Source organism: Fonsecaea pedrosoi, assembly GCF_000835455.1.
Source record: "Fonsecaea pedrosoi CBS 271.37 unplaced genomic scaffold supercont1.5, whole genome shotgun sequence".
Classification (NCBI taxonomy): Eukaryota; Fungi; Ascomycota; class Eurotiomycetes; order Chaetothyriales; family Herpotrichiellaceae; genus Fonsecaea; species Fonsecaea pedrosoi.
In genome coordinates, this window is record NW_013550611.1 from 960,899 (window position 1) to 986,036 (window position 25,138).

Below are 25,138 nucleotides of genomic sequence, written 5' to 3' on the forward strand. Positions count from 1 at the left end.
TCACTTCATTAAAATCTAATACCCGAACAGCCCTTGGGATTCGATGCAAGTTGTTTGGGAGGCGGACACGGCGGCCTTCGCGAGCCGCAAGAGAGCCGCACGGGCATGTCAGAAATGTCGCGCCGCAAAGAAGCGCTGTCACCACACCTTTCAGCGCCCGCCAGAGCAGCAGGCAGATTCTGATGGGCTTGACAGGGTGCTGCCCAACCTGACACACAAAGAACCCATCCGCTTCGTGGGAGACCTGAACCCCGAATCCATCCTCACCGACTTGTCGTCGAGGAAGCAAGGCGGCCAGAGGATCAGTCGGATCGGCACCTGGGTCGAACAGTCTCGCGACTTACAAGATGGACTCCCTCCAGAGGACCTTGGCCCGCCCCAACCGCACAAGTCGGGCGACAAAACGCCACTCAATGTCGAGAAGTATGGCAGGGTCGAAGGTGGTCGAAGGATCCTGACCGGTCATCAACGAAATTACTTGCAAGCTGTGGGAGCCTTTCGAGTTCTGCCCAAGGCGACTCAGGACGCCCTGGTCACCACTTACATTGCATGCTTTGATGGACTGCTACCCATCCTGAACGGCATTAAACTGCTTCGGGACTATACCGAGGGACGGTGCTCGATATTCCTCATGCAGGCCATATGTCTTGTCACCTGCAAGACTGAGGAGGCCGCTCCATACCTCCGACTTTATGATGACGGACCACTTCTTGATCCCATCCCATTCGCCCGGAGTTTACATACGGGGTTGGATGCAGCAATGAAAGCTGACCTGGAACCTGATAGAGTCACCAAAGTCCAGATTCTGACATTGATGCATTTACATAATGATGGACCAGGTGGCATTGAAGAGTCCTCATTACATCTGTCGCAAGCAATTCACGATGCCTGGACTGCGGGTCTTCATGTCCACACACCAGGACGGTCCCCCAAAGACCAATCAAGCATGCTATGGTGGACCATCTGGACTCTCGACAAGATCAATGCCTGTCTTGGGGGGCGGCCAATTGTGATCGCAAATCGAGACATCGACATCGCACGTCCGCCTCTGGAAAACGGCGTTCCCAGAAGCAATGTAATCAATTTGTGGCTGAGATTGGGAGACCTTCTCGACGAGGTCATTGAATTTTACAGGCCAACCGCGGACCCGGAGTGTACAGGGTGGGAGGCTGAGTTCCCAGCCTATCGCTCGCTGACTGGGGGTATCGATTTGTCCTTACTTCCAGTCTCGGAACAAAGTGAGTCGGCTCTTCTCTTCATGATACTTCTTCTACGTCGGTCCTGACCTGCCATCGTTCTGTGTCGCTAACATTCTTCCCCAGGTATCCTCGAGCTCTGTTACCACGTCATCGCGATTCTCTCATGCCGCGCAGGTGGCCCTTCCACGACCTCCTATGCCCGCCGTATATCAGCGGCTGATCGGATCCAAGAACTCCTCGCTAACGGTCGTCACGCGTCTGTTCAACCTATTCCTCTGGTACCCTATGCGGTCGGCCTCGCACTGACAGTTGCATACCGCGGTCTCCGTGACAATGCATTTGAAGACACCGATCGTGCACAGGCCGATCTCGCTACGCGCTGTGAGACATTGGAGGCGCTGAGCATGTACTGGTGGACTGCAGACGCAATGGCCAGACTGGGCCGGAAGGCACTGAAGTCTCTGAAACAAACAGGAGTGAGGAAAGCTGACGTGACTGGGATCGTCAACGCAATGGAAGCAGAGGTCGCTGCGTGCAAGTTTGGGCCGTTTGAGGGTAAGGCTCATCGTGGAGGACACCATTCTCACAGTTCATCCACGCCCGCTGCGACGCTCAGAGGGTCTGCGACTACAACCCCGGCGATGACGAAATCCCTGTCTTCTGGCGGAGGCCCCGGAGGAAACGGATTACATGTCCTCTCCGATGCAGCAGCAACCCATTCAAACGGAACAGCCCCGACCCTAGCGTCACCATCCTCGGCCAGAAGTGGCGACAATAGCGTCAGCAACAAGAGCCATAGCAAGAGTCTTGGGAATACTCCTTTTGCTAGGGCTATGCTCAACGTCACACCAGCATCACCTTTGACCACGACATCCCCCAAAACATCTCTGTCGCAGCAATTCAACCACAGCTACGCCTCGGGATTCAGCCAAATCCCACCCATATCCGCCTTCCAGTACCAAAACTATAACAAAAGCACCCGCTTTCAAACATCAGCCCTGAACAACCCGCACCACAATGCCCTTGGTGGGATGTCTTCGACCGGTGCAAACTCCTTTGCGCTCGACGTACCATCCTCGTTTGGCCCGGGCATTTACGACCCGCAGTTTACGAACCTGGACGAGCTGTTCGACGGCTTCTTCGACCTCAGCATGCCCACCATCTTCCGGGACCCTCTCTTCGATGGCGACGCTTTCCTCAATGCCGACCTCGATTTCGGCATGGACCCCAGCATGGCTACTATCGAAGGCCTGGGCTATGCCACCGACGTGGGCGCCGGCTCTGCCATCGTCGGCGCTGCGTCTCCTTTACCTTTATCCGGAATCTCCGGCCCAACAGCTCCCCCAGCAGCCGCCTCGGCGACAACGCTCACCGGCACCGGGCCTGCACCGTCCAGCGACAACGCATCCTCGACAACTCCTCCCAAGCCGGCCACGAGCGCAGGCACGGACGCTAGTGCTGGGCTACATAATAGCACTCCACACAGTCCGGCGTATCCGGACATTGGCACACATTGATTTTTTTTGTCCGAGTTTGTGCATCCCAGTCAGTCGCTTTCAGCTTTGGATTTCTGGCTTCTCTTGATTGAGTACATCAGTAACGGAGTTTGGTGTTAGCCTGGAGTGTTTCAATCGAGGAGTACCAAGTTAGTCGGTGGCGCAACAGGTACAGACAGAGATAAAGAAAAACACACAGACAGATAAGATGATGATAAGCATTTGGCATATATACATATATTATGTTATCCCCGAACTATATTTCGCCCACCACTATTTTCATTCAGGAAAAGGAGCGAGGCCGCTCTAACCCGCCACGCGAGAGCGCATCGAGCAGGCCCAGCTAAACACGATTTCGTCGTTGAAGCAGACCAAAATATGCAGCAGCGTTGTTGAATATCACGACATCTGACCTTTTACTTCTGCTCTCTGCTTTCCGCACCCAGCCGGAACATACGTGCCAGAGCCTGCCATCATTGACTCGAGTATCCAAATCTGTGCAGAGGAGTCTTCGGACAAGCCCAGATTTAGAGCTCCGAGCGTCAGGAATAGATCTTCCACTTTTCTCTCCCGCGGATCGCTAGGCAAGAGGAGCGTCAGACCGGAAGTTGAACGTCATTACAGGGTCCACAAGATGTATCTTGTAAGCATGTTTGACACACGAGACAGGAGCGCCGGGATCAACGATGGCACGCCCGAGTGTTGACCACTGCCCAGTTCAAATCCCCAAAGCATCTTCGGCTTGTTATATCGCTAGGCCCAAAGCTTTGAAAGGGAATGCAAAACAATATGGGATAGAGAACACCCTGGAACGTCCGCCAGATCGGGCTCATTCTGCAAAGGGTCCGGAAGGGAAATTCTGTCTCCGGACACCGGGAACAAATTGATTCGAGCAACCACAGAAATCTTGATCCCTGATGCAGGCCGGTAAGGAACGAGAGAACTTAATAGTGCCTAAGCGGTCTTGATATCATGAGGCTCGCACGACAGTAATTTCGACACGGTGTACACGGTATATTCACCTTACACCACTACCATGCCGAATCGATCTGATCCTTACAAGATTGCCATTTTCGGCCCTGGGGACGTCGGATGTGTCGTGATCCGAGAGGCAGCGAGGCTTCCCGAGTTTCAGATCGTAGGGGCTCTTGTTTTCCAGGAAAAGAAAGACGGTGTCGACATCGGTACCCTTGCTGGGATTGCGGAATTGGGAGTGAAGGCCACTCGCGATCTTGATAAGTTTTTGGCCATACCGTGCGATGCGGTTGTCCATACGGCGCTCGACGCCCCATTCATCAACACATTGGAGGACTTCAAGAAACTTCTTGAGGCTGGAAAAAACGTGGTCACTTGTCATCCGTACAGCTACCTTCCCGCACGGTCGTCAGAGTTTGCGGAAACGATCAAGGCAGCAGCTCTCAAGGGCCAGGCCACTTTCTACGGTGGCGGTCTCAATCCTGACTTCATCACACAGCGCCTCGCGATACTCCTGACCGGCCTATCTAACGATGTGCAAAGGATCAAGATTGAGGAGTATTTTGACTGTGAAGATCAGACCAACACCGGTAATCTCCAGGTGATTGGTCTGGGGAGTGACCCTCAAAAGGTACAGGACGAGAATGGCTCTGCCATTTGGTACCAGAAGCACTTTTGGTTCCAGATGATCGAGCACATTGCCTATGAGCTCGGCGTCAAGATCGACAGAATAGAAGCCACGAGCAAATGTGCCCCGGCGCCAGAAGATATTGTGCGGCCCGCGATGACCATCAAGAAAGGCCAGACAGGAATCGTTTCCTACGAGTCGATCGGATACGTGAATGACAAGCCCTTCATCAGCATCTTGATCGGCTGGTATCAAAGTCCGATCATGAAGCCAGCACACGTCAAGTCCGAGACTGAGTGGATCCTGACTATCGAAGGACGACCTTCATCGCGCACTGTCCTAGACCTCAAGGCTTCTTTTGAGAGTGATGCGAAACACGTCGAGGGCGAGCCTATGCCGCCTGGCTACCATGCTTTCGGCGTCACGCTGCTTCAGTCTGTGCCCATGGTCGTCGAGGCGAAACCTGGTTTCAAAGCCCCGGACGTTCCACCAGTTCATTGGAAGAAAGACCAGAGAGTGAATGTAGCGTCTTGCTATACCGAAGAGTAACGGAGTCGTCTATTTGAGGACCGATCAAGGCTGTTGGTACGCAATGTACGGAGAAAGGCAGAATACCAACACCTCTGTGTCTGTCTACATAGAAAAGGGAGAGAACAGAACAAAGTTACTTGGACCTTTCACTGCACCTTCAAATCCATTAGACATGTCAATGACCTGTTGCTGATAGCTATCCGGCTGCCGCCTTTGTGACAGAGCTTGTATAGTCTGTGCGTTTTCCACTTACAGGATACATTCGTCCGTACCATGGGAATCCCCGAACGATTTAGCATAGCTCTAGGAGCGAGGCCTCCACAAACCTGGGGATCCCCTCTGTCTCCGGAAGGCTCGAAGTGGATTTACTCTCAGGAAACAGCCCGAGAAAGAGTCTGATTTGACCGGGGAACGGGACGGACCTGGCCTGCTTGGACATGGGCGCCACTGGATTCCCATTCGTCCCCCGGACCCCGGGTCCCAGGACGGGACGGGGTAAAGTGTCATATAAACCCTGTGAGAGCTTGTCCGTGACAGGATACGGCTGTCAATGTGAACTCAACGATATTGGTGTGTCCTAGAACCCGACGAGATCTCAACATCTTCCAGAAGCAATCTCACCATGCCTTCCAACGGCGACCTTGAACAGAACTATGGCACCGGGGAGGAGACTCGGCTCCTGGCAACATCCAAGGACCGTGAGGTCGATACTCTATCCGACTCGGGCGGCTATGCCACGGCCTTCGCTGTCTTTGGTCTAGCATGGACAATCATGGGCGTTCAGGCATTCATCCGCTGGTTCGCCTCGGATGACTTCCGACCTGCACCCTTGATCGCCGGCGACGACGAGCTCGCGACATGGAGACTCGTCTATCTCCGACTGGTTGAGGCATTGAGCCTCGCCGTCCTCATCGGATTCTTCTGGTTCTGCGTCTTCAGTCCCCTCCGGGTCGCTCGTCTCGGGCCAGACGGTACTCGGACACGTCGCCTGACTCTCGACGGCAAATTCGTCATTGGCGGGATGGTCGCATGGGTCGCAGACGGCTTCCTCAATTGCCAGCAATACATCTTCTCGTGGAACGCCCACAACGTCAACCTGGGTGTCTGGACGCGCTTCCTCCCCTTCCACCGCGAGGGCGGTCCGCACAACTACGCCGAGAGCCTCCTCTGGGGGCCTCCGATGTACGTCTACTTCTGCGCGGGTGTCGCCCTGGTGGCCTGCGCGGCCATCAGACCCCTCAAGCGTCGCTGGCCGTCCATCTCCAACATGACGCTCGTGGTCGTCATCTGGCTGGGCGAGTTCGTCTTCGACTTTGTCGTCGAGAACATCATCATCCGGACCACGCACGGCTACGGCTATCCCAAGACCTATGCGCCGCTGACACTCTGGGCCGGACAGACCGAGCAGTTCCCCATCTACGAGTCCATCCTCGTCGCGAGCCTCGGCTCCCTCTACACGCAGATGCGACTTCTGGCTCTCAAGGATCCGAATGGACTGTCCCCGGTGGAGAAAGGGTATGAGAGATGGCCCCCCGCGCTGCAGGATGCCGTGCGGACCTTTGCCGTCATTGGATTCTGTGCCTTTGCCACGGTGGCGGTCTACCATCTTCCACTGAACTGGTTGGGCGTGATTGGAACGTCAAAGGGGCATCTCCCGTCGTACATGATTCCAGGGAGCGGGTTGGATTCCATGTATCCATGTTGATCCGTACCGAAGGAAAAGGCATGCTGATATGATGCTATGCGGATAACACCACAACGAGGACCTTGGCAGGAGAAGCAAAACCGGATGCGTATCGGGAATGAATAGTATAGTTGCAAGAATATGGAAAACACGGTTTTCTCGTGGACACACGAGAGCTCACTTTAGTGCTTCAGTTTGTACCTGTCCTCTGAACTATATTGAACTAAATGAAGGGTTGAATGCATAGATGAACTCGACCAACTAACCTCTGTCTTGACGACTCTGCATGCCCAAGATATGCGCTGAACGGTTCAATCTATACTCCCCGCCACTCACCCATTTATCGTATACTATCGTGTCTGGTAAAAGTTCTCGTCGACCTTCTTTCCCTCGTATGCCAACATCTGCTCAATCGTCCAGTCCTCATGGACATGGCCTTCAGGGATATTCTTGGAGACGAACGGCGCCCCGGACTGAAGATGTGCGATCACCTCGTCGAATCTCTCGTCGGCGTATTTGGCCGCGTCGACTCCGTTCAGCCACTCGGGTTGTGGTAGCGAGAGGGCCTGGGGATTCTTGGCCACCAACTCCCAGTCTGTCTGGTGCCATGCGTGTCGTGTTTCCCAGCCCATTCGCTGTGTCAGGCTGGTTCGCTCGTATCTAGTTTGTTCACGGAAAAGGTTAGGTCTTGCACTTGCACTGTGAAAGGACAAGAGCCATCTCTCTTACCGGAGTTTCTCGTACGCTTTGAAAGCGAGAGGTATATCCTTCCCGTCCAACTTCTCGAGGAGCACGCCCAGTGTTGCTCCGTCTTCTATGGCCTGGGCTCCTCCCGTGCCTGAAGTGGCCAGGTGAGGATGAGCCGCGTCACCGACAAGACAGATGCGGCCTTTGGGAGAGACCCATTGTCGGACGGGATCTCGCCAGAGCAGCTTGAAGTCGATCAGGCACTCGGGCGGGATCTGCTGGATGATCTTGATCAACAGCGGGTCCCATCCCTCGACACACTTTTCCATATCTTTCCTGTCGCCGGGGAGGTTCCAGTCTTCTTTGATGTCTGATTTGTCCTAGTACGTCAAAGATTTAGCCTACGTCTCACTGAAGACACCGAGCCAGCGACGGCACTATCTCACCTTGTGAGTGACGAAGCATGTCGCTGCTTGTAATTTGACGTTTGTCGTTAGGATCGCGTGTGTGTCCTCTGCGATCCAGATTTTGAACAAGGAGTCTGGTGAATCGGCAATAGGCGCGGTGACAGGATCGTTCTTCAGATTACCCAGTGGGAACCAGGAGCGGTAGACGGCGAAACCGCTCTTCTTGGGTCTTTCCGTCCGGCCGGTGATAAAATTGCGAGTCTTGCTGTGAACCCCGTCGGCAGCGACGACAGCGTCGGCGGTGTATCGGGCAGAGCCCGCCACCACACCTGCCGAGTTGTCGTCCTCGAATACCTCGGTGACGGGTGTCCCAAAGGAGATGTCGACGCCCAGAGAGACAGCGTATTCGTACATCAAGATTTGCGCCCGGCCCCGGTTGGTGTACAGGTTAGGATGGCCTCCGAACTCGGCAGGCAAGTTTTGGTTGAGAAGCGCTTTTCCGGCTTTGTCCTGGATGTACATGACCGGAGGCTGGGACGAGATGGGCAGAAGCTCGTCCAGCACCGCGCCCCAGTGCTTCATGATGCAGGTGGCATTGGAACCGATCATGATGACATCCCCTATACGAGGCGCGCGCGATACTCAGCTTTCCAGGTTCAGTGCAATCTCGACGAGAAACTGACCTTGCTTCTTCATGTCGGGGTACGACTCAAACACCTTCACTTCTGCACCGCGCTTCTTCAATTCAATCGCCGAGGCGAGACCGCCGAAGCCAGCCCCAATGATGATGAACTTGGTACCATCGAGCTTGCCCTTGGCTGTTTGCCCGTTAGTGACACTTGCCATCGTGAAGACCGATCGACAATCTACAGGGGTTGGTTTAGTCAGGAGCGTAAACAGAAGTAGGTCGGTGAACTTTATGGCCCTCTCAAGGAGACGAAAGAGACAGTGAAATGGGCTATATCTTGGTAACGGAGTCTGTGCGTCGAATGCAATTGACAACGAACGTGGAGTTTCAGTCGAGAGCGAGTGGGTCTCACAGCCAGCCTTGCCCGGAACAAGAGGAAACGATCCTCCGGTCCCACTGTACGCTGGTGGTCAGTTTGTCCGCGGGATCAGGGCGCGGGCCTGCGAGCTACCATCAGGTGTTTTGTATGCTGAGATTGATCGATTGGTGAGTTCAAACACTCATCCTCGTAGCTCCCATGTGCCGTATTGCACAATTAATGCCATTTTCTGCCGTACAAACTCTTCACTCCCAAGAGGCCCTCGATTGTGCCACACCCAGGCACAAGACACAAGTAATATAGATCTATTTCGCCCTTTCTGCTGCTTCGCCCGGTTAGAGCTTAGAGCTTGGGCCTTGCACCGTCGTGCTTCTGCACCATGTCCTCGATGCGGACGAATCTGTCGTAGAACTTGAAGCACTCTGGGTTGGCCACCGTTCCAGAAGGAGTCACCCGCTTCCCGGAGATGATCTGCTTCACGGCGATCTCAATCTTTTTGCCGTTGATGGTGTAGGGGATCTCTGGGGTTTGAAAGATATACTTTGGAACGTGTCTGGGTGAATGTGCCGACCGGATGGCTTGTCGCAGCCTCTCCTTGAGCTCGTCTTGTAGGATAGCGTTGCCCTTCATCTTGACGAAGAGGATGACGCTCTCATCTTTGTCAGTCGCACGTCTCTGCCCGACACAGATGCTGTCCTCGATCTCGGGGAACTTTTCGACGACGTTGTAGATCTCGGCCGAGCCAAATCGAACCCCGGAAGGGTTGAGCACACCATCACTTGTAAAAAAAATGTCAACCAAAGAACGGAGGGGGTCAGAGGAATAGTGGGATAACTCACGATCTTCCCAACATCACGTATCCTCCGGTGTCCGTGTTCATTTGCACAAAGTCTCCTTGGTTCCATACCCCCCTACCGAAGCGCTTGAAGTACGAATCTTGATACTTTTTGGCGCCGTCCTCGCCCCAGAAAACTGTAGGTTGGCTTGGAAATGGCATGGTGCACACCAACTCCCCTGGTTCTCCTTTTGTTTTGACCGAGACAAAGGTCTCGTTGCTCACGTCGGCTATGTCGACTGCCATCCCTAGACTCTCGCACTGAATTTCACCCGAGTAAACAGGTAACGTCGGGTTGCCGCTCACCACTGGCATCACAGTCAGACGATGCCCCATCAAAGAGAAGGAGAGGCCACCATACAAGAACAGGCAAGATCAGTACCTCCGCAGGTCGATGCGAGGTGAATGTGTTTGGGAAAGCCTTTCTCGTAGAACCATTCGCAGACATCGGCAGGCAGCGTACTGCCGGTAGATGTCACCGTCCGAAGTGAAGATAGGTCCAAGGTGTCCCCTGTACATATAGCTCAGCAAAGTCTTGCTCTATCATCAGTTTGCTCAGTTCTACTCACGTGGGCAGGTGTTGGTTGCTTTTAAATCGGATAGGAAGCGTGCCGACGTTCCAAATAATGTGACCCTATGAAGCCAGTCAGGACTTATTCATACACACCATTGGACTCTCAAAGATAGACCTGAGCTTCTCAACGAGGCGAGGGAGGACCAATTTGTCCGGCTTTAGCGGCGAGCCATCGTATACCACAACTTGTCCGCCGTAGGCGAGTCCGCAAAGGACCATAGCCCACATGATCCATCCTGTCTATCTCTGTGGTAAGGCCACACTGCCTTGTTTCATGCGGAGAGAGGGACTTACTGTGGTATATTGGAGCAGCACATCTCCATCTTGGACGTCAAAGCCTAATATGCTGTCCTTTTTGACTTGAAGCAGCAGTCCCTGTGGCGGTCAGTCGGTGCGTGTCATGGTGTGCAGAGGGTGGGTAGTTATACAGCAGCACTGTGTACAATGCACTTGGGTGGCCCTGTCTGCAACGGAATATCAGTCTCCTCTAACCAGGTAAGAGGGATGGACGGGTGTGGTGTCAGCCTTACTGTACCCGACGAATACACGATGAAACCAGGATGAGAAAAGGGCAGTTGAGCAAATGTCAATCCCCGTCCCGTGCTCTGACCAATGAAGCTTGACCAGGGAGCAATCTTCACGTTCTGGGCATGTCCTTGGAACCCAAAGCCCTCTGTTTCGAGCAAGAAGTATCCTCGAAATTCCGCATGTTTTGCCAGCCGTTCGGCGCAGTCTCGATGCTTGGTTCTGAGATCCCTCATCTGGCCATTGTAGAGAACCGCCGTCTCCCCAAAGACTAGTTTCGGACGTATCTGGAACAGCCGATCCAGGATGCCCTGTTCGCCCATATCGGGGGAAGAAGTAGACCAAATAGCACCGAGTGACAGTGCCGCGAGACACAAGACCATGGTTTCAGGCCTGTTCGAGATGACAGCGGCGACCCGACCTCCCTGCCCAATTCCAAATGACACCATGGCATCTGCAGCCTGCCGCACTTGCGATATCAGCTCTCCCCAGGTGATCGAACGCAAATTGACCCCGCCCTCATTGCAGGCGTGAATGGCTATCTCACTCTCCGACTTGCCAGTCAAGAGATTCTCGGCAAAGTTCAGTTTGATTTGAGGAAAGAACGAGGGAGGAGGAAACATGCTCTGAGCGTCCTGAAGAAGCGAGTCGTAGTCAGCAACATCTTACCCAGCCCCGAGGCCAAGGAACAGCGATCTTCGCTCAACTTACCGCTCGCACATATCCGAGCAATGGCCCAGTGTTTGCTTTGATCCTCAAGAAAATGAACAAGTCTACCCAGAAATCGGATGCCGTCCGAGGATTGACCGAGTACGCGTGCAATTCGCTGTACTTCCGTAACTGCAAGTCATGTCGGTGGTTGACCAACTGAAGGAAGCGATCTGTTTGAGTCGAGCCCAGGTGCTGGGGCGTCCAGACCAGCCGAGGAGCGTGCCGCTCAGACATATTTCGCGGGAGGAAGATGTGGCGGAAAGTGCGACAGACAGGTAAGCTTTGGGTGCTGGCTATAGCAATGCTGCTTGGATAGGTGATATGTGCGAACAACTAGTGGCCGTCCACCAAAATCTTTTGCTCATTGGTGCTGGCAGCAAGCTAGCCATACTCAGCGACTCTGGTGGGTCTCGGCACATGGTTCGGAATACCGGAGACAGATTGCCGGTCTCCGGTGTTCCGAAATACTTTGCCAATTTGGGAAGCAATCGCCTAGAGCTTGCGCGGGCCGAGGATATCCGCAATGATCCCTGCGAGAATGTGTTGGAAGGGGTTCAATGGGCCATTGCCACCAGCAACTGTTGGCCAAATATTCATGGCAGTATAAACAATCATTCGGCCGCTCGTTGTTGTTCAGGCTGACAGCATGAAAAAGCACTGTCGACGGGGAAGAGATTTGAAGATGAGAGCTAGAGCGATCGACTGACGCTTCCAAAGTTCCTTATTTACGGCTATACCTCCGGAGATAGCCGATGAAACTGCAATCAAAGGCAATTAATCACGTTTCAGTCCTGATAAACACATAAAAGGACGCCCCAAAGTGCAAATTCACCTTGCTCAAGTTGGTGCTTGAAGGGTGCCGAAACAAGAACAGCACGAGCTTCGCTGGCTTTGCTTGTCGCGCCGAAGGTGTACTCGGCTTTTGAAGCCAGGGCAAAATGTCTCAACACGCATGCGACTTGACCCCAGAGCACCCAACCGCCGCCAATGAAGATCCAATCTGGGATTTTATCAGTCTAGACCTCGATGCTGGCAGTGCTTCTCCCACCTCATGGGCAATGGACACCTTTAATCCCTACGAGTACCAGCAACTTGTACTAGAGCAATCCAGCCCACCCGCTGCACCGCATTTGAGCTCGTTCGGTGAGGTGGAAAGCATGTTACTTTCTTCATGTGAGCCCTGGATTCGTGCAGATTCGTTCCCAATACACAACTAACCATCGCCAGGTGGAATGGATGTAGTAGGAGAGTCGCTTGGCTTGATCGAACAAAACTCTATGCCGCCAACACATCAGAAACCTCCTCGGGAGTGGATGTTACCTCCAGATGTTGGAAACGCTTGCAAGATGGGGCATAGCAGACAGATTGATTCCCCGTATTTGTCCCGCGAACTGCAAGACAAGTTGGTTCAGCTGTTCATGACGAGTGTGTATATCTTATGCCCCGCCATGAATGCAGCCGAGTTTTACCGGTGGTATCAGACCAGATATGACGTTCCTGATGACGGTTCCCTGAAGTCGCTGGTTTTGCAAGCCGTCCTTTTTGTCACTTTCCCGCACCTGAGCGACGGGGAGAGGCAAGTCTCGGGTCTGGGGACGGTACCACAGGCACAAAAGGTCTTATTCGAATACACTCTCAGTCTGTATCAGACAGCAACTCTCACCAAAGAAGGCCACGTGGCGCTGACACAGACAGCCCTGCTTTTGAGCCACTGGAGCCCGTACAACAACTCTAGAGAGGTAAACAGCTTCTGGATCGATGAAGCCTTCCGCCATGCAATCCTGGGACGGCTATACAGTAGCACCGATTGTCACGATGTTCGCACATGGTGGTGCTGTGTCGTTCGAAACCGGGTCCTCGCATTCGCACTCTGCCGACCCAACAAGTTGAGAAGGATCGCACTGGGAAAACTCCCCGAATTCTGGGCTTGCGAGCGCAATCCAGCGTTACCTCGGTCGAAATGCCACCCACAAAAGGACGTGGATCAGATCTTTGTTGCCATATGTATGCTGTCAAACATCATGTGCGAGATACTGGCTCTACAGAGCAACGTCGGCCGCCTCGACAGTGCAAGTTCACTGCGGGAGAGACAAAAACTGGACAATGAGCACCTGAGGCAGGTCACGGAGCTCGAGTTCCACCTCCAGACGTGGGCGGAATACTATGAGACCACTCTGTCTGCCATCGACCAAGACAGCCTGTCGCGCTTGTCCAAAGTCCAGCTCCTGATTCCTCGAATCATCTACACGTAAGCGAACGACATCCCGGTCAGAGAGGATGGCTGACAATCTTGCCAGGTCCACCAAAGCCTCACTGTACGAATCCTTGATCCGCTCTTCGCATACCAGCAGACCTATCTCGCGGCTATTACACAAATACGCCTTGAGCAGCTTGAAGGAAGTCTCCGAGGCTGTTTCGATTCAGGCTGGCGAGCTCCTCAAGATTGCAAAGACCGAGGACATTCCCATTGTTCTGTATGTGTGGGCCAATGATCACAGTTAGGATTTCTCATGGCTGATACCCAAGCTAGGCCCGCCTGGATCATGCTGCCTGTTGCAGTCCATCTGATGCGCATGCATAGCAAGCTTACAGAGTACACATCGAGTGACATTCGACGGTTCGGACATCTCATGCGGCTCCTTCATGCGATGAACACTCGGTCCGAAGGGGTGCAGTACGTCACCAAGGTCATTCAGAATATGATTGATGCTCTCACCAGCAGCGCTCAGAATGGCATCAGTGAGGAAATCAACGAGTTACAAGGTATGATGGGGCGAATTGACCTGTTACAACGCGCGCAAGCTGTCGAGACTGTCCTCCTGACGAAAGTCGCCGACATGATCCGCTCAGCCCTCGGGCATGAAGATTTGGCATCGATAGCGACGGGAACACGGTTATGAGTCGACCGTTTGATCTGTGGGCGGTACGGTACCGTGCAGTTGTAAGATAGTTCATTAAGGCTTGTACTAAATCAGGCGCGCCAGAGAGACGACGGGACGCCCCAATAATGCCGAGCTCCCCCGTGCCTACCTTTGCCTGGACCCTGCTGGTTCGAGACAACTGTGTGGCCCCTGATTGGTAATAGGCTTATCTCGAGGCACATGTATACTTCGTCATTTACAAGTTCCATTTACAAATATTCGTGTACTTTCGCCGGCGCACAGTGGCGCCTGATCGCACGATCCCCACCATTATCCGAAAATGGCAGATGGTGTTTTCAACAGAGTTGGCGGACAATCTTGCAGCCAATCGGAGGCTGTGCTTCCCAGAACCCGGGGTGAGCTCGGCGAAGCTGGAATTTTCCCCTTTGGTCCGGAAGCCGGAACCAAGTTTCGTCGTCTGTTCCGGAGCCCGGACTGGGCAAAGCACGGGGCCCAGTTTGAGAACGCTGTCACTTGTTATTCTACCAGGGGCACGCCTCAAAGAGAGTATCCTGTTCGCAATGCTGTGCAGGTGATTCTCTTGAGCTGGAAGAGGAGATGCATGATCGAAACCCCTCGAGCTATCAAAGATGACAGATAGAGGTGATGTACCTTGTGAAATTTTGGTCAAGTTCGTTGCAGGGATGTGTTGGCCGGGCATTTCGGCCTAGGGCATTGATTTTAATGCGAACCTTTTCATGTCTAGGATCGACGAGGACGTGCACGAGTCGAACGAGCTGCATTAGCAACACCTCGATCCTCCTTTCAATAGCTGGAACCCTCGCCATCAAGACTCTATTGGCCCTGGGGTGACCGTAGAACGATGCACCATCCAACGCGAGGCATAGATCGAAGGTGTAAACAGTGGGTCATGCTCCCCGGACACGGCGTCCTGGACAACCCCGCAAACCCCACAAAACCCTCCCTCCCCCATCCCATAATTCGCAGGAAAAAGCTCTCTCGCTGGGCGACACTACGTTCGTATGAGCGGAGCTATCACTTGTCTCATCATTGTCACTTTCTATCGTAGATCCCGTCGTCCATTTTCTATCGCAACTCAACACGCCACGATTCCAGATGGCAGGGCCGAGACAGGCTCCCAAGTGCACACTTGCTTGTAATCACTGCCGCATCAAAAAGGCCAGATGTGAGCTTCCATCTCCATCTGCAAAAGTATTGTTGCTCGCGTGCTGATTCGGTCATTCGTTCTCACAGGCAGCGGCGTGAAACCATGTGGAAATTGTTTGGTATATATATATATATAGACAAGGCAACGTCTTGAGGGACCAGCTGAGTGACTGTGACGCAGGATCACAACGAGGAGTGCTGGTTCCCCCCAGCACAGCAGAGGACACGAAAGCGTAAGGATCGGGATAGGGCGCTGGATGAACGATTTGCGCGCCTAGAGGCGCTCCTCCAGAGTTCGCAAATCCCACCCCAGCCTGGGGCCGCCGTTGCGATGTCAGTACCTGGCCCTCAAATCTCGAAAGCGAATAAAGAAGACACCATCCTTGTGGCCGCCCCTACACCTTCGGCTGGAGCCGCAACAACCCAGTTTCAGAGTCCTCGAGCAGGCTCTATATCATCGGCTGGGCCTTTGCAGCCCACCGGGAATATGCCCCAGGTGGATACGAATGCCTTTGAGCCATGGGCTGATGCAGTCTTGTCCACTGTCGACGACACTTACTCCTCTGCACTCTGTATATCTACCAACCTCCGAGCACCGTCAGAGGTGACGCAGCCGCCACCCTACGGAGAGCCAGAGCACTCTGTCCGGAGAACCCTCAGCCCCAAAGAAATACCGCCTGGGGAGGAGAGTCATCCTTCGGTTCAAGAGCCCGTATCGCCTCCTGCCACAACTTCCGGAGGGTCGTGTGCTGATATAGGCATCGAGGTCTGTATGCTCGGATCCAGTTCAGGTGAGAATGTTCCTGCTAATGAGTGCAACAGGATGTCAGCGAAGTCCACGGTTAGCTCCTGCCTTGGTCCAGTGAGAACGAAGAAGCTTGCTGACAGAACACCCCTAGGTCCTTCCTCGTATCTTTCAATCTGCTCAGAGCCAGCCGTTGATTGGGTTTCGCACCACATTGGCGCGCCGGACTTCAGAACTCTCGCCCTCAGACTCACGGCCGACGTGATGCGCAGCGAGAAGCTGGAGCGTGCAGTGCAGTCGGAAAGAACGCCCGAACCAGACTTTCAGACGGCATGGAAATGGACGACAGGTGGGTTTCCCCTGGGAGCAACATGATAATGGAAAGTGAAGTTGACCGTAGGCGTACAGCATTTTTTGACCAGGGCCTAGACGCCATTTTCGGATGCATCCATCGTCAAGCATTCGAGCAGAAGCTTCGCGCCCAATTCGAAAGTAAGCTTCCTTCTGGGCCTGCTCAGGACGCTGCCTGGTACGCACTCCGCAATACGGTCTACGCAGCGGGCTGTAGGATCACGCTGTCCGAGGGCGCTTACCCATCCGCCTTCTTTGAAGCCCGCACCCAAGCGTGGCGGTACTTTGAAAATGCACTGTCGGTGCACACGGACCTCATCTATGGGCGCAGTGGCATCACCGCCATCCAGGCGTTACTAAGCATGGTACAAGAAATCCCCGTCCACTACATGTTTTCTAGTGTTCCAAAGTTTCTGACTCTTGTTTCTCCCGATAGGCTTTCTTCGCCGAAGCACTCGGAAGCCCGGCTTTGGAATACATGCTCCTCTCGAACGCGGTCCGCCTGGCACAGTCCAAGGGATTGCATCTCCAGGCGAACAAGGCCCTGCAGCTCCGAGAGGAAGATGTTGCAGTTCGGAACGTCGTCTGGTGGAATCTCTACATGTACGACAAACACCTGGCATATCGCTCGGGCCGACCTAGCGTAATAAAACTCTCCCCCTGGCTCTGCCGTGCAAGGCTAAGTACTTACTCAGGCCATTGACGACGACGACATCAGCTGCCCCATTCCGACCGTCGTGCTTCCCGGCCACCAGTTCAATCTCGAATTTTTCCGCAACACTGTCAACCACGCCAAAATCTCGTCGCTGATCTTGAAGCGTTTATTGACCGTCAAGGCGATGCAGCAGAGTCCCGAGGAAACGTTGACGGTGGTTCAGGATCTCCATCAGGAGCTGCTCTCCTGGTACGAGTCTCTGGCGCCGTGTTTCCGGAGCAGCCCACCCTACCGAGCGAATAATCTACCACCGGGCATCCAGCCTCAACACATCATCTTCACCCGGTTTATCTACAGCGGGTCGCTCATCGCGATACATGCAGGATTTTGTCAACCGTGGAGCCGACCCGGATTGGCGCTCAGCTCGAGTCCTCGCGTGGTCGCCCAGCGGCAGCGCAGTACCGAGATCGTGGCCTCTGCTGCTAGAGACATCATCATGGCCACCCAAGGCTTGACTGTCTCCGCAGGTTCGCCCGTATGGTCAGTATCTTCCGGCTTCCCTCTATCCACCCGGTCATCGAACTAACCGTCGGGCAGGCTGGCATTCTACTTTCCACTCGTGGGCCTGATCAATTTGTTCCTCCACCTCATCCAGCACCCGACCCTCCCCACGGCCAATTCGGATATTTCGTTGATGGACGCAATCGTCGGCCACTTTGGCTACATGGAATACGCCAGCGGCTCTGAGCTCGTCTTCAAATTTCCTCGCAAATGCGTCGTGTACGCTAGGGAAGTTGTCAAGCGAGCCAGAAGGCAGTCGACCAGCCAGCACGCGGATCAGCAACCTCCCAACACCGCCGACGTTATGCTGCCGAGATTCTCAGATCCTTGTCCAGACTTCCCTTTACCCGAGGTACGTCCTTCTGCACTGTGCGTGGACTTGAACGGTAACATAGCTAACCCGCACCTTGTTTAGTTTGTCACCTCGGACATGTCAGAGATCGGGTTCGAAGATTGGCAGAGTAGTCTGGCTGACTTTGCCGACCCGCGCCAATGGTTTCAGAATATTCCCAGATAAAACTTCTGGGTTTGATGTGTAGTCGCCCCGTGTATTCATTTTTCAAACGAATAGGAGAGGGACGGTTATGAACTTATTGTAATTCACCTGTCAACCTAGCCTGTTTATGACGCCAAATCAATGTACGTTCTGCTATACGCTACGTCGGGATGAAGTAATCGAGGTTGAAAGTAATGCTGTTCGAGCCCACGTTGTCTATTTGGTAGATTGAATACGTGAAATTCCTCCACCACGAACCTGCTGTGCTCTTGCGACATTGCCACCATTGGGCTAGACACGCAGCGGGAATCTCAAGAAGAGACTGCCTTTCTTCGCCATCCTTCCTATTTCATAACTCGGAGAGCCTCCTACCCGCCTCATGACTGGCGCTCTTTCTTGGAGAGCATGCTTTGGAAAAACTCCTCCTTGAAATTGCCATCCGCGTCCAGCCTTGTCTGGGCCTCCTTCCACGCTGACTTGATCAGGGCCACGCGCTCCGGTCCTCGCGGTCGGATGTCACATCTGTTTCGGCATATTATCAGCTGATATAGCACTGCCGAACTTGAGGGTGGGAACGTACTCAAAGGCCTCTGGCCTGACGATGAAACCGGGCGTCACGGCGTCACGGTTGATAGGAAGAGGGGTCCCGTTCGCGTCCACTTTTCGGTGGAGTTCAAAGCCCCATAGTAGTCGTGAGATGGCCAGGAATAAGGCCCGTTCCGCGACGTGGAACCCAGGACATACTCGCCGTCCCGCACCAAAGGTGAAGTGTGGTCGGTTGAGCGAGTCGGCGTTGATGCCGTAGCTCTCGTTCAGGGTCGCCTCTGCACTGAAACGCGACGGATCAAAAGTGCGAGAGTTTTCGTATGTGTTGTGGTTCAAGGTCCATATCTATTTGTCCTGGTCAGTCACCTGTAAAGACAGACGCGACCCTTCAAACCTTTGACGACAACGTACATTCATCATGACAGTGGCGCCTTTGGGGATTTTCATGCCGTTGTAGACATCGTCACAGGCCACCGAATGTGGCACGGCGCCGCTGATCGGACTCGGAGCCCCTGCAAGCCTTGGTGAGCATTTGAGTCCGCCCTCTCAAGGGGCCCAGCATACATCTCAGCGTCTCTTCCACCACGGCACGAATGTAGGGAAGGCGTTCCCGGTCTTCCCAGGAAGGCATGCACTCGGCACCGATGACCTGGTCGATCTCTTCCTGCGCCTTTTTCTGGACGTCGGGGAAAAGGATCATCGCTTTGACGAAGCCTAGCAACGTATTCCAAGTCGTGTCTCTGTGAATCATGTCAGAAGAGATTCTGGTGGAAGGGTCAGTTCATGCTTCCTGCATGTGAGCTTACGTTGCTGCACCAAAACCATGCCCTGCATTATGGGCAATTTGTCTCTCGGAGAGGCGATCGGCGTCCTTGTCAATGAGCATGTCTCGAATGAAACCTGGAGACTTGGGTTAGTCTGTTGGTCACCCAAAAACAGCCCATCCACCAGTGTGTATTACTGGGATATTTCTTCCCGAGGGTGATCTTCTCCTTGGCTCCTTCGAGGAGTTGGTAGAAAAGCCGATCCTCGAGTTTCTGAATATCGGAGAGCGCGCGTTTGAAAGAGCTCATCCAGACCGGCATCACCCGATACCATGGACGAAGGAAAGGGAAAAAGTCGACCGGCTGCAGATTGATCGCTGCTGACGTTCGGTCCATCCACTAGAAACCTCTGTTGGCGTTCTGCAGAGGGGGGGGAGCTGAGAACACACAAGACTTGCCTCGATAAGACCCTTGACATATCCCGTATACACGTTGGGCGTTCGCCAACCGTACAGAACGGTGGAGGCGATACTCGCCGTATATCTCTGTAGATTGCCTACCCAGTTGTCGGGATGCTCTACCATGTCATACATGAGCTGCAGACTCTCAAAGATCTAGCCAGATCGTTCAGTCCATGTTCCACACAGTCCTGGTCCTTTTTACAGTTCGTACCTGATAGGGGAGATAGCTGTTTGCTGTCTTCACGTTGAGACGGACGTGGTACATCTTGCGTTGGCGTCGCCATGTTTCATCGTTGCTGGACGGGCGGCAGGGTTAGCGACCTTTGTCCAACGATAAAAGAAGAGGGTGTGCACACACTCTCGTAGAGCAATGTTCAAGCCGTCTCCGAATTCGCGGATGTAGAGGTCTGGACGGGCCGAATAGATGTTGCTTCGCTTCTCGATGAGATCTTTGACTACTTCGGGGCTGTTCAGGAGGATCATATCCTGACCGCCCAGCTTTAACGACATGATGGGACCATCTGATAGGAATTAGCGAGGGTCGGTAGATCACGTCGCCGTGATATGTACATTCGTTAGCCCATTTTTGGAATTCGAGATGGAAGTTCTTCATCGGCATCTGAAGCAGGTTCCCAAGTACTGGATATGTCCTCGGCCCTTTTGGACCAGTCAGTACCGTCTCCAAGTCTCTCTCATCCAAGGAAAGATTGGTGCCACCTGCCTGGTGGGAAATCTTTAGGACGCATCCCATATCGAGCAATTTTGTAGCATACGAAGACAACAGCGGCTGCCACCACGGCCCAGAGGGCCACTGGATGGTTCTGGGACGCCATCAAAGTCTGATGATCTGCCAGGTTGAAGCTGTGCTTGGAACTCACTTGTCTCATAAGATTGGAGGTTGATGTGTACATACCAATTCGACAGCCAGGACTCTTGCAGACCGTCATTCCTTCGACATACTCCAAAATAGCCGGGCTCCGATCATGTGCTCTATAGCATGTGGCTCTCCCTTGCTCGGAATGACGGCAGGACCCACATCCATATCGAGTGAAGCAATCGGAGGCAAGCGACTCACCTCCTCCGGCCCATTCCAGCGTGACCATAGGCTCCCGGAGCCACTTTTGGCTTGCTAGTGTCCTGGATACCATTTCCGCAGCCTACCTGGCCACCAGGCTCATTCGAACAGACCTGATTCTCTCCGGAACCCAGAAACAGAGGAGAAAAAGGTTCGTGCTTGATTGTCGTCTAGTCGGATTGGTCGGATTGGTGTGTCAACTATTAGAAAACAAATTTGGCACTTCTGGACTGGGCCTTGTTGTTTCTCCCATGAGGCTGGAAGTCGTTACTCCCATCACACCAACGACCAGGTTGTATTGACACTCGAGCCATGGGGATCTCGGAGCATGTGACCAGCCATTTTTCGGCCCATGTGCCCTATCCCACGACCTTTGCACTCGCCGCTATTTTCCTTGTGAGTGATTGAGCCTGCAAGCAGCCTCATCAAATGGGGGGAGGGCTTTCTGACCAAGCTCTCAGATCGGATATGTCATCTACTTTGCTGTCACCTATGACTCACGTCTCAAACATCTGCCGCCAGGGCCCCGAGGCTATCCTATCATTGGGAGTCTCCCATCGCTTGTCGACGCCAGCAAAGTCCCCGAGATCTCACGGGGATGGGCCCGTAAGTATGGCGAGCTGGTGTACACCAAGATTGGTGGGACGCACTTCATCTGGCTCAATAGCCCTCGAGTGGTCAAGGATTTGATGGACAAGCGTGGGACCAAGTATTCGGGTCGGCCTTATGCTCCCATGGTTGACAATGTGAGCGGCAAAGCTCGAACGTTCTTCATGAACTACGGTGAGCGGTGGCGCAGCGTCCGCAGGGTCAGCCACGCCTGCTTGAATCTGACAGCGAGCAACTCGTACCGGCCGGTGCAAGATTTTGAGTCTAAGCAAGTTCTGTACGATTATCTACACAACACGGATCCACAGAAGTTTTACGACGACAACCGCCGCTACGCCGCCAGTCTGATCATGACCATCACGTATGGTCAGCGGGTGGCTTCCTGGGATGATCCTCACATCGAGAAGATCTTCACGGTCCTCAAGCACTTCGTGGCTATGGCGAGTCCTGGCGCCTGGCTGGTTGATGCCTTCCCTTCGCTAACTTACCTACCGTCGTGGATGGTGCAAAACTGGTACAATATTGGAAGGGAGTGGTTCAAATATGACAGTAAAGTCTACCTGGACCTGTACCGCAACTTGGTCAAACAGGTCGACGAGGGCACCGCCCCCGACTGTTTCGTCAAGGATTTCTATCTTGGAAATCCAGCCAAGAATGGCATTGACGAGCTCACAGCGGCATATGCTGCGGGCTCCCTAGTCGAGGCGGGTAGCGAGTCGACTTCATCGGTCATCAACGCCTGGCTCAGAGCATGTATCATGTATCCTGAGACGGTCAAGGCTGCCCAAGAAGAGGTGGATCGTGTGGTTGGACCTGACCGCCTCCCCACATTTGAAGACGAGCCAAACTTGCCATATGTCCGCGCCATGGCCAAGGAAATCCTGAGATTTGTGCCCATTACCAAGTTCGGCACACCCCATGCAACCACGGAAGACGACTGGTACGACGGGTGAGTAAATTTCCTCCTCTTCTCTCTGGGATCGCAAGGAGGCAACGTCGAGCTGACTCTTGATCTTGGCAGCTATTTCATCCCCAAGGGTTCGGTGGTCATGCTGAACTGGTGGGCCATTCATTTCGACCCCAAGTTGCGTGAAAACCCCTTCACATATGATCCCACACGCTTTCTCAACGATCCCTACACCACCGCCGAAGCCGTGAATGCCGCCAACCCGAACGACCGAGACCATTATTCATACGGGGCCGGACGGCGGATATGCACAGGGCTCCACGTGGCCCAGAACTCTCTCTTCATCAACATGGCGCGGACGGTGTGGGCGTACAACCTGCACAAATACAAGAACCCTGCCACGGGAGTCGTGGAGGAGCCAGACATGACGGCTGAAGACGGGTTCTTGTGCATACCGAGACCGTTCAAGATGGTATTTGAGCCCCGAAGTCCCGAAAAAGCGAAGATCATCGAGAACGCGTGGAAGTCGGCCGAGAGTCAGGGCATTGAATGGACGCGGAAGCAGGCGAGGCTGTGAAGTATACAACATTTTAAGAGAGAGAGATAGCACTCATAGTTATTCAAGGACAATCTAGGATTCGCATGTCGTATGCTATGATCTTCGTCCTGTTCTCTTTATCTCTCGCAGGTCCAACGAATGCATATTCTAAGACAGATACTAGAGACATTGGATGAAAGCATTTATCCTGTACAAACTGGACTGTTCAAGACTTCTCTACACAAACACAGGTATCATGATTTGCAATTTGCAAAAAGCAATGATACGCGTCTCAGACGAATCCTCATGAAGCTAACGTGTTCCTGCTCGGACTGACTCCCACATGCCGGACTGTCGGAGGCTTCTCGTGCCGCAGACCAAGGAGGTCCTTTTCGGCATGTCCCAGACAAACAAAGTGAGAAGCAGCATGGATTGCGCCGGCTAAAAATCTCTCTAGCTACATGTTACATCATTCTGCTTGAGGCTGACGAAACGGATATACTTGACACGTCGGTCGAAGATTGTTCACTCGTCTCAACGCCAAGGGCGTATGTAAGCCTGTCCCTCTACCTATCCTGTCGCTTTCACCAAAAGCTATCTACGACATCTTACCTTGAGATACGGGGAAGAAAAAAAAACATGACGAGCGGGTTTCCTGTCAAAGATAAAATCGTGGCGATTACTGGCGGCGGTTCCGGTAGGTTCCATTTCCCATTTCCCAGAGTTCTTCCTTTCCTCCCCGGGACGGGGGCAAATTCTACAACGAACCCCTTGAACAAAACACGCAGACGAAAGCTAAATGGATCGATTGACCTCGTCAATGCAGGTATCGGACTCTCCTGCGCCCAGACTGCGTTAGACGCGGGAGCGAAGGCCGTCATCATCGCGGATCTGCGTCTGACACCGGAGGGCGAGAAGCTGGTCACCGCGAACAAGAACGTCGTGTTCGAAACGTGCGACGTGACCAAATGGAAAGACCTGCAGCATGTGATTGATGCCAGCGAGAAGCATTTTGGGGATGTCCCAGACGTTTACATTGCCTCGGCAGGCGTGTTTGAACCTGTAAGTCGCACATCCGTTCCAGTGGAGTAAGATCGTAGAACATATATAAGTTGCTCCCTAGGTGTACTCTTTTGGACAATTGTTGGCGATAAATTGCTCACAAAGTGAGAGAACAGCCGTACTCCAACTTCTGGGACGACCCGGAAGGTTTGGACGCGGATGGCTACAAGGCCGTCGACATCAACGTGAATCACCCGGTGAGTTTGTCGCGGTTGTATCACTCTTGATCCCTGTTGACGACGGTTTGACCTGGCAGATCAAATTGACTCGGCTTGCCATGCGCGCACTCTTGGGCAAGTCGAAGCGTGGTGTGGTCGCCATTCTGGCGTCCATGGCGGGCTACATCAAACAGTATCCGGCTCCCATCTACGTGGCCACAAAGCATGCGATGGTCGGGTTCACACGTAGCCTGGGAGATGCCGAAGCCCTACAGGGTGTCAAAGTGGTGGCGATATGTCCTGGGTAGGTCTTCCGCTCTCCCTGATACCCTATTATCCTTTTCCCTTCTGCGGACCGTCCGTCTTACTGATCCAACTAGAATTGTGTCGACCCCGATTTGGACGACTGGGACCCCAGGGTCCGGCGAGCGCTTCGGCATTACCGACCAGGTCAGCATCACCGCAGATCAAGTGGCCAAGGTCGTCCTTGACACGGTGAAATCCGCCAAGTATCCTGGAGGGACGATTGTGGAAGTCTCGATGCTCGGTACGCGGGTTATTCCTGAATGGAATATTGCCCCGCCAGGCGGTGTTGAAGGTGAGACGGCCGAGGGGTCGGCCACGCCAGAGGATGCAGTTCAACGCGTCATTGGGTCAATCTTGCAGGTCACGGAGAAGGAGAAGGGAGCTCGATTGTAGAGTGTTGGACTTGTGGTCAGGTCAGGAGCAATGCCTAAAGAGTTCCAAGAAGCCAGCCCTTGTCCTGTACGAATCGATTTCATGTCCCACTCATGCTTGCTGAATGCTTTCACCCAGGCTGCATGGGCAGACGTCGTACTTCTGTTCCTAAATATGCTGAAACAGGTGTAGTAGCGAGAGTGCACACTACAAAATACCGAGTT

At 53.6% G+C, this 25,138-nt stretch overlaps 10 protein-coding genes across 10 annotated transcripts; 7 read left to right on the forward strand and 3 right to left on the reverse strand.

The window, feature by feature from the left end:
- Window positions 1-43: 43 nt before the first annotated feature.
- Z517_07818 (uncharacterized protein) lies at window positions 44-2,716 on the forward strand (the record flags this gene model as incomplete). Its single annotated transcript, XM_013426339.1, has 2 exons — window positions 44-1,238; window positions 1,323-2,716. 2 exons carry the CDS (start codon window positions 44-46, stop codon window positions 2,714-2,716), a joined length of 2,589 nt encoding a protein of 862 aa, XP_013281793.1.
- A 1,015-nt stretch (window positions 2,717-3,731) lies between these two features.
- On the forward strand, window positions 3,732-4,847 carry Z517_07819 (uncharacterized protein; the record flags this gene model as incomplete). Its single annotated transcript, XM_013426340.1, has 1 exon — window positions 3,732-4,847. The coding sequence occupies one exon, from the start codon at window positions 3,732-3,734 to the stop codon at window positions 4,845-4,847; it is 1,116 nt and encodes a 371-aa protein (XP_013281794.1).
- Window positions 4,848-5,451: 604 nt separating this feature from the next.
- On the forward strand, window positions 5,452-6,534 carry Z517_07820 (uncharacterized protein; the record flags this gene model as incomplete). The annotated part of the gene is made up of 1 exon (XM_013426341.1): window positions 5,452-6,534. The coding sequence occupies one exon, from the start codon at window positions 5,452-5,454 to the stop codon at window positions 6,532-6,534; it is 1,083 nt and encodes a 360-aa protein (XP_013281795.1).
- A 329-nt stretch (window positions 6,535-6,863) lies between these two features.
- Z517_07821 (uncharacterized protein) lies at window positions 6,864-8,453 on the reverse strand (the record flags this gene model as incomplete). Its single annotated transcript, XM_013426342.1, has 4 exons — window positions 6,864-7,173; window positions 7,243-7,580; window positions 7,647-8,227; window positions 8,291-8,453. 4 exons carry the CDS (start codon window positions 8,451-8,453, stop codon window positions 6,864-6,866), a joined length of 1,392 nt encoding a protein of 463 aa, XP_013281796.1.
- A 503-nt stretch (window positions 8,454-8,956) lies between these two features.
- Z517_07822 (acetoacetate-CoA ligase) lies at window positions 8,957-11,493 on the reverse strand (the record flags this gene model as incomplete). Its single annotated transcript, XM_013426343.1, has 9 exons — window positions 8,957-9,392; window positions 9,454-9,757; window positions 9,811-9,960; window positions 10,019-10,083; window positions 10,139-10,263; window positions 10,318-10,398; window positions 10,452-10,487; window positions 10,554-11,183; window positions 11,260-11,493. 9 exons carry the CDS (start codon window positions 11,491-11,493, stop codon window positions 8,957-8,959), a joined length of 2,061 nt encoding a protein of 686 aa, XP_013281797.1.
- Window positions 11,494-12,197: 704 nt separating this feature from the next.
- Z517_07823 (uncharacterized protein) lies at window positions 12,198-14,159 on the forward strand (the record flags this gene model as incomplete). Its single annotated transcript, XM_013426344.1, has 4 exons — window positions 12,198-12,432; window positions 12,487-13,507; window positions 13,557-13,733; window positions 13,790-14,159. 4 exons carry the CDS (start codon window positions 12,198-12,200, stop codon window positions 14,157-14,159), a joined length of 1,803 nt encoding a protein of 600 aa, XP_013281798.1.
- A 1,480-nt stretch (window positions 14,160-15,639) lies between these two features.
- On the forward strand, window positions 15,640-18,137 carry Z517_07824 (uncharacterized protein; the record flags this gene model as incomplete). Its single annotated transcript, XM_013426345.1, has 8 exons — window positions 15,640-16,074; window positions 16,131-16,149; window positions 16,208-16,402; window positions 16,462-16,769; window positions 16,841-17,047; window positions 17,100-17,599; window positions 17,657-17,972; window positions 18,036-18,137. 8 exons carry the CDS (start codon window positions 15,640-15,642, stop codon window positions 18,135-18,137), a joined length of 2,082 nt encoding a protein of 693 aa, XP_013281799.1.
- Window positions 18,138-18,493: 356 nt separating this feature from the next.
- Window positions 18,494-20,774, reverse strand: Z517_07825 (uncharacterized protein; the record flags this gene model as incomplete). Its single annotated transcript, XM_013426346.1, has 11 exons — window positions 18,494-18,638; window positions 18,697-19,007; window positions 19,074-19,174; window positions 19,227-19,402; window positions 19,469-19,562; window positions 19,624-19,825; window positions 19,876-20,040; window positions 20,099-20,183; window positions 20,246-20,408; window positions 20,458-20,608; window positions 20,661-20,774. 11 exons carry the CDS (start codon window positions 20,772-20,774, stop codon window positions 18,494-18,496), a joined length of 1,707 nt encoding a protein of 568 aa, XP_013281800.1.
- Window positions 20,775-21,274: 500 nt separating this feature from the next.
- Window positions 21,275-23,055, forward strand: Z517_07826 (uncharacterized protein; the record flags this gene model as incomplete). Its single annotated transcript, XM_013426347.1, has 3 exons — window positions 21,275-21,358; window positions 21,424-22,520; window positions 22,593-23,055. The coding sequence occupies 3 exons, from the start codon at window positions 21,275-21,277 to the stop codon at window positions 23,053-23,055; spliced, it is 1,644 nt and encodes a 547-aa protein (XP_013281801.1).
- A 600-nt stretch (window positions 23,056-23,655) lies between these two features.
- Window positions 23,656-24,935, forward strand: Z517_07827 (uncharacterized protein; the record flags this gene model as incomplete). Its single annotated transcript, XM_013426348.1, has 5 exons — window positions 23,656-23,713; window positions 23,843-24,078; window positions 24,195-24,275; window positions 24,335-24,540; window positions 24,617-24,935. 5 exons carry the CDS (start codon window positions 23,656-23,658, stop codon window positions 24,933-24,935), a joined length of 900 nt encoding a protein of 299 aa, XP_013281802.1.
- Window positions 24,936-25,138: the final 203 nt, after the last annotated feature.